Source organism: Lates calcarifer, linkage group LG3, assembly GCF_001640805.2.
Source record: "Lates calcarifer isolate ASB-BC8 linkage group LG3, TLL_Latcal_v3, whole genome shotgun sequence".
Classification (NCBI taxonomy): domain Eukaryota; kingdom Metazoa; phylum Chordata; class Actinopteri; family Centropomidae; genus Lates; species Lates calcarifer.
Window position 1 is genome coordinate 8,120,507 of NC_066835.1, and position 17,487 is coordinate 8,137,993.

Here is a 17,487-nt window from a genome sequence, read left to right on the forward strand (position 1 = left end):
TGTATATGTTTGTTATGATGTTGTTTGGTCCACACAGTACAACACGTGTAAAATGGAATTGTGCATTTAGTCATCGCGCTGGTAGGACTGTTTGTTTTCAGCGAAAAGAGGCTGATAATCAGAAAATCCATGCAAGTTTGAAATCCATCCCAAACTGCTACATTGTGCGCCACCCACAGACCTCAGATCAGATGATGTCATGCACCATAAACTCTCCCTGTTGTCTCTCCCTTTCTCTCTTGCATTTCACAACACATGCTAGCACTTCTCATTTACGTAATGGTGTTGGGAACTGCGTCACTGTCGCAGGTCTGATACACCATGTGTGTGTAATGAGTGTGTTTATGTTGAGTCTACATGTTTGTGTGGAAGAGAGAACATCTGTGTTAGGCTAATGAAGTCACTGAGTTTCTATACTGTACATGTGTGAAAGACTGCGTATGCTGGTGATGTCATGTTGTTTGTGTGAGTGTGTGTGTGTGTGTGCCTACAACACTTGGTACTTATTGGTAGCACTGAATCAGTGTGTATCTAATATTTTGTGTGTGTGTTGCTGTGTTTCATATGGTCTCATATGGTTGGGTAGACAGAGGGCAGTCAGAGAAAGAGTGAGTGTGTGCCCAGGTCTTAAGGTTGTTTGCTGAAGTCTCTGGCCAGTGGTTTATGACAGGCCATTTTAACGCTCGATTAACAGGTCCAGCACAGGCCAGCCGGCCCTGGTTAGCCAACCCCAGTGATTTAGGGACATTCTCCTCTCTCTGGGAGCCACACACACATACACATATACACACTACAATGTTCTTGCCTCACCACTGAGCCATTATAGGGTGACATTAATCAGTAAACTTTATGGATGTAATAGATTCTGTTGTCAATGGGTTATGCAACTTTATTTATTGATAAACACCCATACATGTGTACATGTACAGCTGTACTGTAACTCCCCTTTATTTTTACTATTGTGTGAAATAGTCAGTGATGGAAAATAGATGACAATAATCTACAATGATACCAAAAACCAGAGATTTTCATATTTCCACCATTTGGTCTCTTTTGAAGCAGTTGCTTGATGTGTCTTATAAACAGCTCCAGCCCATTACATGGAAAGTATTTATATAGTACACTTTATACACATAAGCAATAGGCATAAAAGACATTAAAAAAGAAATACAACATTAATGCTGAGCACATTAGTAAAAATCTATATTTGGAAAATTTGTAATGCAGCAACTATTTACCATGATGGATATAAAAAGAAGAATGCAGGTTGTCAGCATCTGTTCTGTTCACAACCAGTCGTTATTCTGGGACTATGATGCTGCTACTCTTGTTCCTATGAGTGTGGTCGCCAAGAGCTCAGTTCCTCCTACCGACTTCCATCCACATAGAAGACATAAAGGATGACTGCTCAGGACTATTCATTGGAAAGCTCTTCAGTCCTAATGGGACTCTTATTTAATGCTTTACTACAGGCTGGTGCACAAGTTAAGCATCATCTGTAGAACAAATGCACAGTATATTACCAGCCACAGGGGATCTATAGTAGCTAATTTCCAATTCATTAAAATGTTACATTGTGATATTAGTGAATTTTTTTTGATGTGTATTCCTTATATTTCAATTTTTAATTTTGGGCATTTACAATTGATGGGATACATCAAATCAAAATACATTTATATTAAAGTTTATCTACTCTTCCATACAATTTTTGAATGGCTGCTTAATTTCTCGGCGTACACTGTTCAACCCATCGCCCAAATTTTTCAGTACTTTCAGGCTTAATTGGCAAGTTCTGGTGATGTATTAGAAGCTGTTTGTAAAGGGAAATCAGTGTGAAACCAGAAAGTGTAACACAAAAACTGCAGTATATTACTGCTATAAGTAATGAATGTTTATACCATTCCCATCAATTTTGCATCAAATGAAATATTAAACATTTCTGAATTCACTAATTGACTAAGCAGAGATAGACTACATAACCAAATAAACAAAATCTATACATATAAATACAATGTATGTTAATGAACTGCCTTAGCTCCTCTTGATGGATATGAGCAAGAAGACAATATCTGAAAAAATCAGATTATATTCATGTCAAACGCCTGTACATTATGGAGCAGTCCTTGTTTTACATATGTGGTAGACGTTTCTTTGGCGTTTATATAACGCATGCAATCGTGAGATTTAACTTTGATTTGTGTAAGTGTCTGATGTTATCAATGGTCATAGTCAGATCCCAACAGGTAGGCAGGTCGTGACGTAGGCTCCCACCAGCCAGCCCTCCTCCTCCCCCCATCCCCACCCCCCCACCGTCCCGCCTGCCTCCCAGCTGCGTCCGCCGCTGTCCTGTCTGTCCGCCCGGTGTCTGCTCCGCCGCTCGGCGCTCTGCCCCGCTCCCACCCCGGACCCGAAGCCTCTGCCTCCTCGTTCACCACCCCGGCTCCCCGAAACCCCCTCCCTCCACCCGGTGAATGCACCAGCGCCGAAAACATGACGGGCATCGCCGCTGCTTCTTTCTTCTCTAATTCCTGCAGGTTTGGGGGCTGCGGTCTCCAGTTCGAGTCTCTCGCCGAGCTCATCGTCCACATCGAGGACAATCACATCGGTGAGTCGGGGGGGAGACGGAGCTAGGCAGCTAGCTGGTGTTAGCTAGCGTCCTAGCTAGTTAGCTAAACGCAGATAGGCTTTGCATTCCGCTATTCCTGCCGCTCGCTGTCCGTCGAGGCTCGTCGGCGTGGGAGTTATTCAGCACCACGGGACTTTATTTCTTTTGAAAAACACAGCTGCACTGTGAAATAAGTGGCCGGCTTTTTGCTTTATTTCGTTGTAGCTGTGAGAGTTACCTTTTGCAGCGGTAACTCGACTACGAGGGCCGCGTAGGTCTCATAGGTGTAACTAGCATCCCGACCAGGCAGCGGTTTCACAGCTAACATTGCAGAAAGGAGTGTGTTTACGTCTCCCAGGCCTGATGCGGTGCAGCCGTGTCTCCTCTCCGACGGCTTGTGTATTGAGCCGCCGAAAAGTCTGTCGCTTTTGTCACCTCAGGTGTCCCAACCCGTCAGGACAACACCTTTTTCCGTGATTTCCGATTGTGTTGGGTGTCATTTAATTACCATTGACACAGTATTAAATTAAACCAAGTTGTGGCAGACATACAGCTTCATAAATAGATTTTCTTTCACAGGCACAACCTTCAACTTGTTGCTCGGTTTATTAGATTGCAATCTGACAGCAAACCCTCTGATAACTGTCACCTGGCGTAAATAGACTTTCACAGTCAGTTTTCCCATGATTTAGCAGAGAACGAAAATAATTGCAGGACTAAGCACCTCAGTTGGGAGTAGTGTGGAATGAATGCCGGTTATTTAACATCAGTATTTCTTTATTAAATTCATGTATTTATTATGCAGCGGTCTGGTCTTACTGACTGTAACAAATAATGTGGCATATCAAGGAAAACAAAGTAGATACTAAGTTGCATTTGCAATGTTATAAGATGTAGATATGGCTGTTAGATGAGTAAGTAAAATATTAGCAAGAGTGTGTATGACTTAAAGTCATTAGCATTGCCTAGTTTTAATGAGGATCTTGATATCGCAGTGAAAAAGCATTCAGATGTAGTCTAATTAGTGCCCTGCAATGTAATGCTTGTTAAATATTAAGCAATTTTTGAAGCACAGATCAAACTCTCCCCTCTGCTGAAATAATCCACTCTTGTAGATTAACCTATAATCCACCATAGCAAATGACACTATAGAGGCATTTAGGGAGCTGAGATCCACCAAAACACGCAATAATTTGCAACAAAGTTGATCTGGGCTAATCATTATTTGTGCCGTGTACCCATCCTCAGGAGGCTGTTTGGAGGGGATGAGGCGGTGGGGCGAGGGGGGTAAAATGGATGCTTCATTGAGTCTGTTTCCATGGCAACTGGCAGTCTCTAAAGGGGTTGGGGGCAGTACATTGGCTGAGTTATTGCACACCTGCTGTCTCACTAACAAAGAGCGCTCCCAAGCAGCCAGCTGTGGTGAGGACACCCTGCGTGTGATGTCGCGTCACATTTGGGGATGGGACTGATGTGCTGGTGTTTAAAAACGGGGATTAAGTTTTGTGCAACTGTGTTTGTAGGGGAAAGTGGAGCCAGGTGGGAGGGTATTTGGTGTTGTGGACCACTGCCAAATGCTCCAAGGATGGGGAAAAGAGGGGGATAGAGGGAGGAAATCAAGTCAGGCCATTTTTTTATTTTATACCCATCCTCTCCTGACAAACACCTGCGGCTGTGCAGACCATAATGTTTCCCATAACCCTCCACATACACTAATTTTAAAGGTAATACAAAAGCAAGGATAGATGTTGTTTTTTCAGTCACACAATCCAAACCACACAGCCACTGATAGATGCCCCATCTGGCTCATGGCTTGACCTTTGACCCCAACCGTCAGCTGAGCAGAATGGCGGTTTACCAGTCAGATCACTCGAATTAATGAGTTGCCCCCTCTGCTCGCTTTATACTGCGGCTCAGTCATCAGTGGTGTCAAGATCACACGCGGTCCAATCAATACTGCCTGCAGATCAGTTACCACAGGGATATATGTGACAGATGGAGGGGATTAAGGTGAGAGTGTGGGAGATAGGAGGGGTAAGTGGCATTTAGCTTTGACTCCCCTTTGGTTTTGAAGTGGAGCAACGGAGTGTGATCAATAATCAATCAAAAGATAAACTAATTTGATCCTCCTAACCCCTTCACATTAGATGTCTGATAAACTGTTTGAGGATTTGTAGAAAACAGATTGCCTTGATTTGTGGTCTGTCCTGCAGTGTGCAAACCGATTATGAAGAAGATGGCGCTAACCATAAATCAGATAATCTAGAGGTGATAACAGGCTTGTGATAGCAGACATAAATAGTGGTAAAAGTGAGCCAGTGGGTCTGAGGTCAGGGTGCAGATATCAGTGTTTGCCAAAAATTTGGTCATTACCATTGACTGTGCTGCCCTCTTGTGGTAGGATATCCCATGTGCTGAATTGGTTTGGCACCCTGTGTATCTCAATTATCTCACCTTGTTACTTATTTGGACCCCTGCCTTCTCTGACACAGCACACAATAGCTGGCTCACGCACCAGACGATACAGTCGTGATCTTTTCCGTGAGAAAATTTGGTAATGTGTGGGTCTTCAGCGCTGACCTCATCCCAGAAGAAAGGACAACACACCCGCACTGTTTAGATAACAGCTGAATGCGAGAGGAAATGGGTTAGGTGAACTGTGTTTAGTGTGGTGTTTGGTTGTTGTCGAAAAAGACTTTGTGCTGTGACTCTAGGTAAGGTCTGAGGAATGCAATGATGTCAGGCTTGTCTGCCTGCGTGTGCTGCAGCAAATGTGTTGTGTTCCCGCCTGCACAAGCACATACCTGCCTCTTACCTCAACAAAGAGGTGCTGGGAGGGAGGGGGGAGGCAGATTGAGATCAAAAGTGGGGAATAGATTTGAAAGAAGAGGTGAAGATAGGAAAAATATGGGGGTGAGAACAGGGAAATCCCAAACATCTCAGCTTTGTTTGGACAGAATTTACTTCCATTTTTTTTTCATCTGGATTTGATTTAAGAGCTGGAATCAAAGGCTGAGTTGTGACTTGGCACAAAGAGCCAGGCCAGCATTGTGTCATAATAATGTGTAATAATATAAGCTCTGCTGAAGCATGCTGATAATTAACCCACAGTAATTTTTAAAGACGTAATCATTAAGCCCGCAGGACAAGTTTGGCTGTAGCCTTTTATCTGCCCTGGTTCAGAGAAAAGGCAAATGCAAACACAGCGTGGTGAAGAAGCTGTTACCTGTCTGACATTAACAGATAGGAAAACCCCTTTCCTGCTGCTGTTTGGTTTTTCTGAGTAAGGATAAATGTATAATTAAGGAGGTATTAGGTGAATTACCAGAAACTGTCTCTGTATTGTTTCATGTGTGTTGTGAGTAGAGCTGGGCAAAAATGGTCCTTTTGTCATGATATGAGCTCCAGAGCTGAGATGGTCATTTCACTGATTAGCAGACTGACAATTTTGATAAAAGCAAAGCAATTTTCAAGCACACTTTCAAAACTTCTTTTGGTTCCAGCATCACAAATAAGAAGATTTCCCCTATCTTACATTATAGCAAATTGAATCTCTTTGTTGTGGACAGTTGGTCTGACACAAGGCATTTGAAGCCCTCATATTGAATCATGGGCATCTGTCAGGAAATTTCAGAAACAACATTAATTAATTAATGAAGAAGGTGCTGAATCAGTAATAGAAAACACTTGTCAGTTGTCATGATATTTTCTTGCAGTAAACTGTAAGTATAAATAACTGAAGTGTTCAAATTAGTCATAAGAGGATTTTCGTGTCATGTGTAACAGTTAATACCTTGATTACACATTAGATTATTTTACATTTAGGTCTGCAACTAGTCTTAATTTATGTGATAATTATTTTATTGATTGATGGATTATAAAACTGCTCTATAAAATGTCAGAAAATATTGAAAGTCACTTTATTATTGAAAGTCAAAAGATGACGTCCTTAAATGTCTTGTTTTGTCCGACCAAGAGTCTAAAACACGAAATAAATAAATACAAAGAGAATAGAAAAGGTATATTATAATGTATATATTCCAGACCTAGATACCAGCTTGTTTCACATTCTACTTTCAGAGGTGTGACAGGGGAAAGGGCGTGTGTTTGTGCATGTGAGAGAGTGTGTTCACCATACTTCCTGAATGACCTGTCAGGGTGTAGTGGAGCAATTAGTGGATCGGCATCCTAAACTGGAAACTGCAGGCCCTCTCTTTTTACGCTGCACACACACACACACACACACACACACACACACACACATACACACACAGTTGTACAGATCACCTTTCAGAAGTTGCACGGGCCCAAGCGCCCAGTCAAGCCCTGGGAAGTGTAATTACAGAGAAGTTTGCCTTTTCCCCCACCCATATCCCCCCTGCTCCCTCTCCTCCTCCTCCTCCTCTGCTCTCCCTCCATCCGGTTGCCTGCTGCTCTAGGAACACGTTAAAATGCTCTCTGTGGCTTAATTAGCAGCCTGCAAAACAAGCCATGCATTCTTGGCCTGGTTTCAACACATACACACATGCATAGACACACGCACACACAGACCCATAGACATGTTCCCTTGCATATGGACACATGCACACAGCGTGTATTCAGCAGGGGGCAGCAGTGTGCTGCTGGCAAGAGATGGATGCCTGTGTTGAAATGCCTGGACTGGCTGTTGATTGGGCGCTGCTTTTAATGACAGGAATGTTAATTAGGGGGATATTTATAGACCCTAGAGACTCTGCAGTGTTTCAGACATGCTGCACACATGCACTGAAACATGTGCACACACATGTAGATGAAAAACACACACAGAGTGCACTGCTGGCAATACACCGTATAGATTAAATATAAAACTTTGGAATTAAATCAAAGAAAGTTGATACATTTGTAGTTGTCTGCGTGTTTGTGTGTGTCTAAATGTGTGTGTGTGTGTGTGTGTGTGTGTGTGTGTGTGTGTGGATGTGCAGGATCAGCAGTGTGTTAGCTTCCTGTCCTGCTAGGTGAGCGGAAGTAATAAAAGCGGTGAACATTTACTGCAGCTCTCTCTGTGCACCTGGCTTACTCTATTTCTCCACCAACACCCCGCCTCCCCCCTCCTCTCCCTCTCTGCACATCCACACACACACACAACACACGCACACACATGCACACACTTACCTCATCTTAAAGGTAAACCTTGAGCTCCTTGTACATCCCAAGTTATTAACCTTGACATTTTTCCTCTGGTACATATTCTTCTTCTTTAATACCTGGCTGTCAAACAGTTCTCTAAATGGCATTTAGCCATGGTTACAGTGCTCATGTTACTTCTGAATATATCCTGCCATATAGAAGTTTGTCTCCTGGTTCGTCATTGCAGGCAGACATTCCTCAAGTGAGTGCTTGGTAATATAACAACTAAAACTCTACAGAACATTTATCAACAGTTTTGCTAATCACTATTTTTCAAGGTAAAATGCCAAACGTTCAGTTATTCAGCATCTCAAAGTGAGGATTCCTCCTCTCCTCTTATGTGAGTTATGTGATTGTAAATTGAAAATCTTTGGACCGTTTATGCTAGATAGACAAAAATGCAAACTGAAGACACCTCTTTTGGCTGTGGGAATTATCAAATAATCACTAGTTTATGATATCAGCCTGGAAATTTGCTGGTGTTGAGGGCTACATTACCATTACCATTTTGGCAGAGTTAAGCAACAAACACCTCTAACTTTTTGGTCATTGCTATATTATATACAAGACCTGCAGCTAACAGCAATTTTCATAATCATTTAATCTTCCCATTCATTTCCCTCATTGGCTTATCAAAATGATATCCAGCTTGTCATCATAAAATGTAAAATTTGAGAAGGTGGAATCATGTTTGACATTGGTACTTAAAAAATACTTGATTATTAGGATATTTTTCAATTAATTTTCTATCGATTGATTAATCGATTCAGCTTTATTACACACACTTTATGTAATTTTTTCTTGTGTGTAAATATTCTGAGATAGTCACTGTAGTTGTTACTTTAATATCTCCACATTATATTGATGAATACTGACAAAATCAGTGTTATGAGAACTGATTGGGTATTACCGTTTTATTTTTGCTTATTACTGAGCTGAGCAAGATCATGTTTGTTATTTTTTTCAGAGGACATATGGTTAAATATTTTCAAATCTTTAAGGTGATGTGTTTTCATAGACTGTCAGTGTGTTAAGTTTTTAATGATATATATTCTGTCATGTCTCATGACTCAGCCTTGTCAGTGCTGTAGGTCAAGGTGTGTGTGTGCGTGCGTGCATGCTTATGCACATGCAGAGAGTTCTGGTCTCTACATCTGAGCAGCAGGTAGGATTATTAAGGCTCAGCTATAAAAGACTGTCAAAGACCACCTCTGTGGACCACCTCAGATATGTGTATGTGTGTGTGTGTGTGTGTGTGTTTGTGCCTGTGTTTGTGTTTATTGGTGCATGTCCATGCTATCTTATTTGCTTACCTAGCTGTTTGAGTGCTATGCGTTTTTAATGTAAACACAAATGTATGGGACTCTGGTCTGTACAGCAGCAGCAGCAGCAGCACCAGCAGTAGTAGTGTGCATGTTTTTTTCCTGGGTTGTTTTCTTGTTTGCTGGTCTCCTTGGTGTTCCTCTGCACTGTGGGAAGTCTGCATTCTTTTTTAATTATGAGGTGTGAAAGCCTGAAAACCAAAGGGCTACGAAGGCCAGCACGCAAGCACACACACTTGGGATTAGTTGGAGGGAGCGTCCATGAGTGTGTTGTTAATTGTTGCACAGAGATGATCCAGTTCTTGGATCTGAATTGCAATACATCTGCTAACCATTACAATTATGCCTACATGTACACACACACACACACTCACAGAGACACAGACACGCACACCATGGCATAAACCTACTAGTTTTCTTTTAGTTTGGGTCCCTCTGAATGTTCCTGTGTTGAACACATGGTGGCACTGGTACTTCACAGATGCACCCACCCGCAGTGTTTTCATGCACACTTGCTCCTGTTTTCCAGGGGGTGGGAGGTGGGGCTTTGAAGTTAACACTGCTTCCCTCAGGCAGTGGAAGTTGCCTACTGTAGTGTTACTGACTTAGCAAGTCAACTGGAAAAAGCGTGTGTGTGTGTGTGTGTGTGTGTGTGTCGAGTAATACACTGTGTACATTCATCACAGCCTCCAAGTCGCTCCTTCACTCTCGGACAGATTTCCTCTTTGCCACATTCAGACTCCGGCAGTGATTAAGCAGCCTTGGGCCACTTACGGAAAGGCATTGGTACTAAATCAGAGAGGGCTCGACACTGGCGTAATAATGCGCTGCTTATGAAAGTATTCGAAATGTATCTGCAGGCTGCCACATATTACGGGCTAATACAGAGAACGCAGTGTGAGAAACATCCAGTAATCTATCAGCCAGTCTGGCAGGAAGAATAGATGTATGAGTCAGCTACATACTAAGAGTATTCACACAACTTTTTCCCTCCACAGAGTGGTGATTAATCTGAATCTCTCTCTCTCTCTCTCTCTCTCCTCTCTCTCTCCCTCTCTCCCTCTCTCCCTCCCACAGACACAGATCCGCGGGTTCTGGAGAAGCAGGAGCAACAGCAGCCCACTTATCTGGCCCTAAGTTACATAAACAGGTACACACACTTTGACACACACACGCACACACACCCTTAACCAAAGGTGTCTGTAGAGGGCAGCATTGCTCCACCAGTGTTTGTGTGTGCGTGAGTGTGTGTACATGTGGCTTGCGGAGAGCAGCTCGAATGACTGATGCCTTCCCATAGACACAGCAGTGACTCATCCGCAGACCAGCACAGAGAAACCACACAAGACAATCACTCCTGACTCCCGGCGCTGCAAACGGCGCAGCCAAAGGCGGCGTTTCAGGATTACGGCATGTGTGTGTTTTTGTGTGGTGAACCAATGTGTCACGTCCCACTTAATGTCCCATTAAATCACTTCAAGACGCAACATTGAGAAAGATAACGGTAAAACAGAGGGAGAAAGAGAGAGTGAGGTTTGTTTTCTGTTGTAATTGTTCAAGTGGTGAGGTTGTAAATGTCATCCGTATGTACTGTACAGTGTTGTGATGACTGTATATTTAAGGGAGCAGTTCATTCAGCAGCTCTGTCATATCTTGTTAAAGCTCAGACTTCCCTCTCAAAGCAGCAGTCCACAGAGCAGCCATAATTAGATGATGCTAAACCTTAAAGGCTCCTATTGTAGCAACAGATAACACCATAGGAAGTTGGAGAGTACAAACAAAAGTAACATAAAGAATTACAGAAAATAAGGCTTTATTAAGGTATAATTCCACTTAGTTAAAACTTTGGTTATAATACTATTGTACTCAAGAAGGAAATTGCTGACTTCATCTCAAAAAGAAGTTAGACGGCAAACACCATCAGTCAATTGATTAGAAAGGTTTTTAAAAATTTTTTAAAATTATTTTGAAGGGAAGACAGAAGTGATTGGTTAGATTATTATCTGACCTGTTTAAGGACCGACTCGTTGTTCGGTTTTCTCCTGACATACCTGCCATAGTTGTACAGGCATAGTTTTCCACGCAGTGAAGGATTGCTGCCAACACCTCAGGTGTGCTCACTTTTTGTTTCACCTTCAAATAAAGTGCTTTCAGTAAACTGGCTAAACTGTTGGCTTGTTTACAGTCTCTCTGATCATCTCACTTTCTTGCCCAATTTCGCTTCATTGTAATGATGCCTGTGTGATCCAAGATCTTAACAGTTACTTGTAAAATGTTATCATGGCTCATAGAAATGATGGCCAAAGCTACAAAATAAGGCCTAAGTTGCAATAAATCACAATTATCCTGAAAGTTATAAATGATAATAAAAAAAAAGATGGATAGATCAAATGAATAATATGATTTATTTGAATGACATTTGGGAGTTAATTATGTTGGAAAGGTGTGATCATTTGTTTCATCAACATTGCCTCCATTTATAAGGTGCATTTATAAGTTGACATCAACATGGAGGGTTTGTTGGTGAATAATATTAGATGCAGGGACTAGCGCTTGACCTATAATTTGGCTAGGCCTATATATCGACTGGTATTAACTTACATAAGACTGTTTGTTGAAAATGACTGTCGGCCAGTAAAGAAAATGGTTTATAACAGTTACCTGTCACAGCATTTACTAATTATATCATTTCCATGCCATCAGGTTCATGACAGATGCGGCGCGCCGGGAGCAGGAGACCATGAAAAAGAAGGCCACACCCAAATTGTCCCTGTCCATCACAGGTGGAGTGTCCAGAAACAGTACGGCCACGCCTCCTCGCCACACCAGCGGTAACCTGACGCCTCCCGTCACGCCCCCCATCACCCCTTCCTCCTCCTTCCGCAGCAGCACACCTACAGGTACGACAGGTGTGTGTGTTGACATGTGTCTGAGACAAGGAAAGATGGATTGCTTAAACATGTATAGTAAATGGAGGTGTTGAAACTAATGCAAATTAACCCTACTGGCAGTAACAGAAAAAAAGCTTAGAGTTACGGTTGTGCCATAGGGAGCGTATTCATCAAATTCAGACAGTGCTGATCAGCGCAGTCACCTAAATGGAATGCTGCTTATTTCATACCTGGTGAATGAGGAGGAAAATTCAAAACATAACTTCAGCATATCTGCCAAAAGAGCACGAGTCAGTTCACCTTTTATTCAGCAATGCAACCTGTAAATAGAAACCACAAATTATTCACTTTTAACCATAAATAGCTATTTTGTAATGGGTTAGAAATGTTTGGATGTTCCATGTGAGTATTTCCTCAAATTTTTACATCATGAGGAAAAATCTTTGTGGAGGAGGCTGAAACCCCAACAACTGTCTACTGCTGCATGTATGTGTGTCTGTGTTGTTTGTGTGTTGGGTTAGGTGGCTCCTGCAGTGAGCAGACCAGTCAACACTCTGCTAATTACATAGCAGCTGTCACGCTGTGTGTTCGCATGGGGCTGTGTGTTGCACAGCCCAGAAGCAGATGTCCAATTCCAGCCCAAATGGTTCCAAACGTAGTGTTAGGTCTGGGCTTATACAGCAGCATGGCTACAGACACACACACCACACACACACACACACACACACACACACACACACACACGCCCTCTTTCAACATGTGCCAGGGTGCCATCCATTTCCTCATGCTGAGGTGCAGCATTTCCTGTGAGATGGTGGGGGGTCAGTGGGCCCTTATGTGTGTGTTTGTGTGCGCTTGTGTGCCTGAACATCTCAGTAATGTGGTATGTGGATGCTTGTGTGTGTGTAAGTGTGTGTGTATGCATGTGAGTGGAAAATGTTCTGCTCTTAGCAAAGCACTTTTTCCAGGCTGAGCAATGGGGATCACTCCCACTTAATGATCTCTTTCTCAGTGCCAATCCCTATGTTTTGACTCACAGGCGTGCGCGTGCGCACACACACACACACACACACACACACACACACACACACACACACACACATGCACACCACTGCTGTTTTGTCCCAGCAGTGCTTTCAATGACATGTGGGCTGCTAATGCATCAAAGTAGGAGCAGAATACAGAGAAAAGTATTAATAAAAAGTCATACATCATTTCTGTTTGGTGAATTCCCAAGGCATGATGTCTGTTTGGGTATAACCCCATCCAATATTTCATCTGGGATGACTAGATTTTTTTTGTTCTGCGTGTCTCCATTGTGCCTCCAGGCAGTGAGTATGATGAGGAGGAGGTAGACTACGAGGAGTCGGACAGCGATGAGTCGTGGACCACAGAAAGCGCCATCAGCTCTGAGTCCATCCTCAGCTCCATGTGCATGAACGGGGGAGAGGAGAAGCCATTCGCCTGTCCCGTCCCTGGCTGCAAGAAGAGATACAAGGTAAGGCTACACCAGAGGATGGAGAAGTCAGTCGCAGCCATAGGACACGAGGTTTAGTAGTGTCTGATGAAGTCCACACTGGTGCTTTTGTCTGAGTGTCACATGTTTGGACATAACATTTCAAAAGGAACGTCATAAATCTAGAATATTGTGATTGGAAGCTATGATAAATATGTCATGGTATATTTGCTTTGGTTGAATTGTATTACATCTGGTCACAAAAACCTCTTTCACTGTGTTGTCCCTGCTCTTTAATGAATAGACAGTGTGGGAACATAACTCTTTTATACCCTTTTTCAACCAAAACAGTGACATGGGAGAAAGCCACATCTGCTGTTGATCTGATTGGTTTTACATGTTTTATCTATCCTCACCTTGGCCCTCTCACCTGACGTTGTTAAGCTTTGATACAAGACTAAAAGTCAACAGCCTTACTGGCAGCTATGGGATGCTGTAAAAAAAAGGCACAAACCACAAATATTAACTTCGTAGTAGTGTCGAAGCAAAAGTCAGTATTGCCAAAGTCAATAGGATACATTGTCCTGGTATGCCAAATGTCTGAAGATGTCATTGAGTGAGTCTGGATCAAAATGGTGGACTGAACAACAGATCAACATTGGCATCCTTAACAGCTATGCTACTAGCATGGCTAAAAAGGCTAAGAAGGGTGATAATTTAAGTTACTGTAGAATGCTTATTAAGTTATTGTCACACTACAGTAGCAGTTGGTCCTTGAACATGATTGTTGAATGTGACTCATTGTATTTATTTTTCAAAAGGAGACTGAAGAAGCTTCAAAACTTCATAAAGTTTCACAAATGTTTTGGAGTATAAGCATTATATAAAAATACATTTATGAAGTGGTGAAGCAAATATGCAAGTGGGAGTGTCCTGAACATAATTGCAAGATCATTGTGTGTTATGTATCTGCATTAAACCATAACATCACTTTGAGACAGTCGCATGGGTTTTAACTTGATGAAACAGTTTATGAGTTGGACTCTGGGCTTAAGATGTGACAAAATACAAAATGTTAATAGTAACCGTACTCCCTTTTCCTTTGTTTATCTCTATACCTGTTTCCTCAGAATGTGAATGGTATCAAGTACCACGCCAAGAATGGCCACCGCACACAGATCCGTGTGAGAAAACCCTTCAAGTGTCGCTGTGGCAAGAGCTACAAGACCTCGCAGGGCCTGAGACACCACACCATCAACTTCCACCCACCTGTCTCCACCGAGATCTTGCGCAAGATTCAGGGCTAGAGCCGGTGGTCACACCAATCAGCTACCCCAAACATAGCCCTGTTCTACCCTGACTTTCCTTACCCGACCCTTTTATACCCATCCCACACACTAAAGGATCAAGTGCATGCTTTAAGTTGTTTTAATTTTTTTTTTCATCTTTTTGTTGTTGTGTTACATTATTTTTTCTATCCATGTTACATCACTTGTATTTTTTGGAAAAAAAAGTATCTTTGTAGTATTTTTATTGTTGTACATTTGCACATTCGTATATGCTATCACGTTATTTTTTCTATTGTTTGACTTACATAAGGTGCTAACTGTAAAAAACAACAGAAAGAAAAGACAAAAAAACAAATTAAAGAAGGAGGAGGAAACAGGAAAAGGAGATGTGAAACAGGAAGTGCAACCAAGCCCTGCCCCTTTTTTGAAGTTGATTTTTAGTGCTGATCTGAGCTCAGTCTTCCTTACACTCCCTCTCTGAAATACAGAGAGTTTGCTGAGCTTATATCTGTGCTTTCACAATAACTTCTGGGGGTTTAAGTGTGAGAGTTAAGTTATACTTTAAATAGATATATTGATATATAAACAATAGACAGATATGTATGTGTACATAAAAATATATAAAAGTATTCATGAGCATATACATAAATAGTTACACTTTATTTTCAAGCTTTATTTTATATATTTTTGTCAGTGTTTTAGATTGTGTTTTTTTTCTATGTATCAGTAAGTGTTCTTTTCATTCCTTATTTGCTGAGACGGCCAGTTTTGTCACCTCAGAGGGCCAGAGCTCAAACAGCTGGCTGACCTTAGGTTCAGAGAGTCGGATTTTCTCTCACACATCCTAGAGATTAGGAGCTAATATGCCTTTCAGTTTGACGCACGCAATGTTTTACTGTTGATCAGAAAGAGAAACGTATGCCAACAAAGGCCAGGCCAATAATTCTCACCTTAAACATTTCATGCCCAACAGAAAGCCATCCATGTATTTCATATTTCCAGTGTTTCCTCACTCAGAGTGCCAGAGCTGTGTTCCAGAGATTTAGCCGTGAAAGCAGGTTAAGCATCATACCGTATTCCAGTTGCCAAGTTCTTTGTTGTTTTGTTTTTCCATGATCGTTGCCAACAGCTCTCCACTGCCAAACATTGACCATACCATGTGCCTGATGGGGGAGGGTGGGGGGAGGGAGGGACTTGTAATGGTTTCAACCAGGAGGTCGCCAAACGTGTGGCAACAGTTTTCTTGTTCATCGCGCCTCCAAAATGTTCGGATGATTGGATGTACGTCGACAGAATGTCCTCACGCATGCTTTCTGTGTTGAAACAATGTGTGAAAGAAGAGGGTGGATTTGTAATTGAAAGAGATTACCACCTACAAAACCATTTGTGTGTGTTGTAAACAACAGCATTCCAGTTCATTGTACATGTGGATGTGTGTGATGGGTTCGAGTGCCGTGTGTGTGTGTGTGTGTGTGTTTTTTTCTCAGCAGTATCCAAGTCATCAGCCTGTAGAGTGTTAGTGCATTCAGTGTGTTTTCGGTGCCAGGCCGCCGGGTTCAACTCCTGTGGAGCAGGAATGGTTGGCTGCCTGGTGGGTGCTGCGTCGTGTAGTGTTGTTTCCCCTGATTGGGATTTCATCATTCATTGCCTCTAGAAAAACAACAGTGGTGCAGTGTGAGCGCAGCCGCGTGCCAAGACACATTCATTCATGACATCATCTTATTCATCATGCACAAAGTTACGAGCAGAAGGCTCAGAGCATGAGCGTTTTTTGTTTTTTTTCATTTGATGGGTACAGTGATCTCTGACATGCACACACCCTCCTGTCCTCTAAACTGCTATTGCCATGGCAAACCACTGGGTTTGCATGGCAAACCCTTTTTTTTAACTGACTTTTGTGAACACTTAATTTTTTAATTGTCCTCACAAAGCAGATACCAGAAAATGACATTAAAGAAACAGGTGTCCCATAAATGATTTAACTCCATCATTTCCTGTTCAATATCCTTTTCTGATTATAGTAATCACCTGTGCTTACAATGCCTTTAGGTAGTGTGCTACCTAACAAACAAGCACAAATGTTGGCTGAGAGACACCCATGTCTATTCTGAAGCAACAAGTGAACCAAGATCTGTAAAATCTTGGTATCAGTTTCAAAGTACATCTGAGGGCTTGCTATCCTGAAAGTAACCCTGAGATAATGGTTTCGTGCGTGATAGAAATGCTTCATTCCTGAGTGTCGGCGTCTGTGGCCAGGATCAGAGCAGAGACAGGCCGAGATGGACGGAGAGCAAGAGTCTCCCATCCGAGGCTCTGTCAAACACTCGTAAAACCATCACCCGCTTCACAGACACCACCGTCGCCATGGCAATAGTTCCAAGCTTTACATATGGGCCAATCACAGTATTACACATATGGGAAAAGGAGGAGCGGAGGCTGTGTGCAGAAGGAGGGGATGAGGGAGGAATTTCAGTATACCGTGTACAGTGAATGTATTGTGACGTGTGTCTGTCGTCAAGTGCTTTTAAATTATATTTTCGTATGTAACGTGGAGACCACTGTTTCCTTTTTCTATGGGGGGACAACAGGTTGTGAGCAGAGTGACTTGTAAATGATGTCAAACAGTCTTTCTATATAAAAGAGAAGCTGCTTAAATGTAAACAGGAAATGACCGAAAAAACAGCAAAATAAAGTAAAAACCTCTGTAGCTCAGCCTGATGCTTGAGTTCTTTCCTTTTCGACCCAAATGAAGTGCAAC

General features: G+C 42.3%; 1 protein-coding gene across 1 annotated transcript; it reads left to right on the top strand.

Annotated features, from left to right (window-relative positions):
• The first annotated feature begins 2,303 nt into the window (after window positions 1-2,303).
• Window positions 2,304-17,441, top strand: jazf1a (JAZF zinc finger 1a). The gene is made up of 5 exons (XM_018667390.2): window positions 2,304-2,605; window positions 10,171-10,243; window positions 11,797-11,993; window positions 13,313-13,482; window positions 14,571-17,441. The coding sequence occupies exons 1-5, from the start codon at window positions 2,491-2,493 to the stop codon at window positions 14,745-14,747; spliced, it is 732 nt and encodes a 243-aa protein (XP_018522906.1). The 5' UTR covers window positions 2,304-2,490; the 3' UTR covers window positions 14,748-17,441.
• The last annotated feature ends 46 nt before the right edge of the window (window positions 17,442-17,487 follow it).

Excerpts from the sequence above, each read along its gene's own strand:
- jazf1a (XM_018667390.2), top strand. The coding sequence starts at position 2,491 with ATGACGGGCATCGCCGCTGCTTCTTTCTTCTCTAATTCCTGCAGGTTT. Across the intron at positions 11,994-13,312 it reads CCGCAGCAGCACACCTACAG|GCAGTGAGTATGATGAGGAG; the intron begins GTACGACAGGTG and ends TTGTGCCTCCAG. Across the intron at positions 13,483-14,570 it reads GCTGCAAGAAGAGATACAAG|AATGTGAATGGTATCAAGTA; the intron begins GTAAGGCTACAC and ends CTGTTTCCTCAG.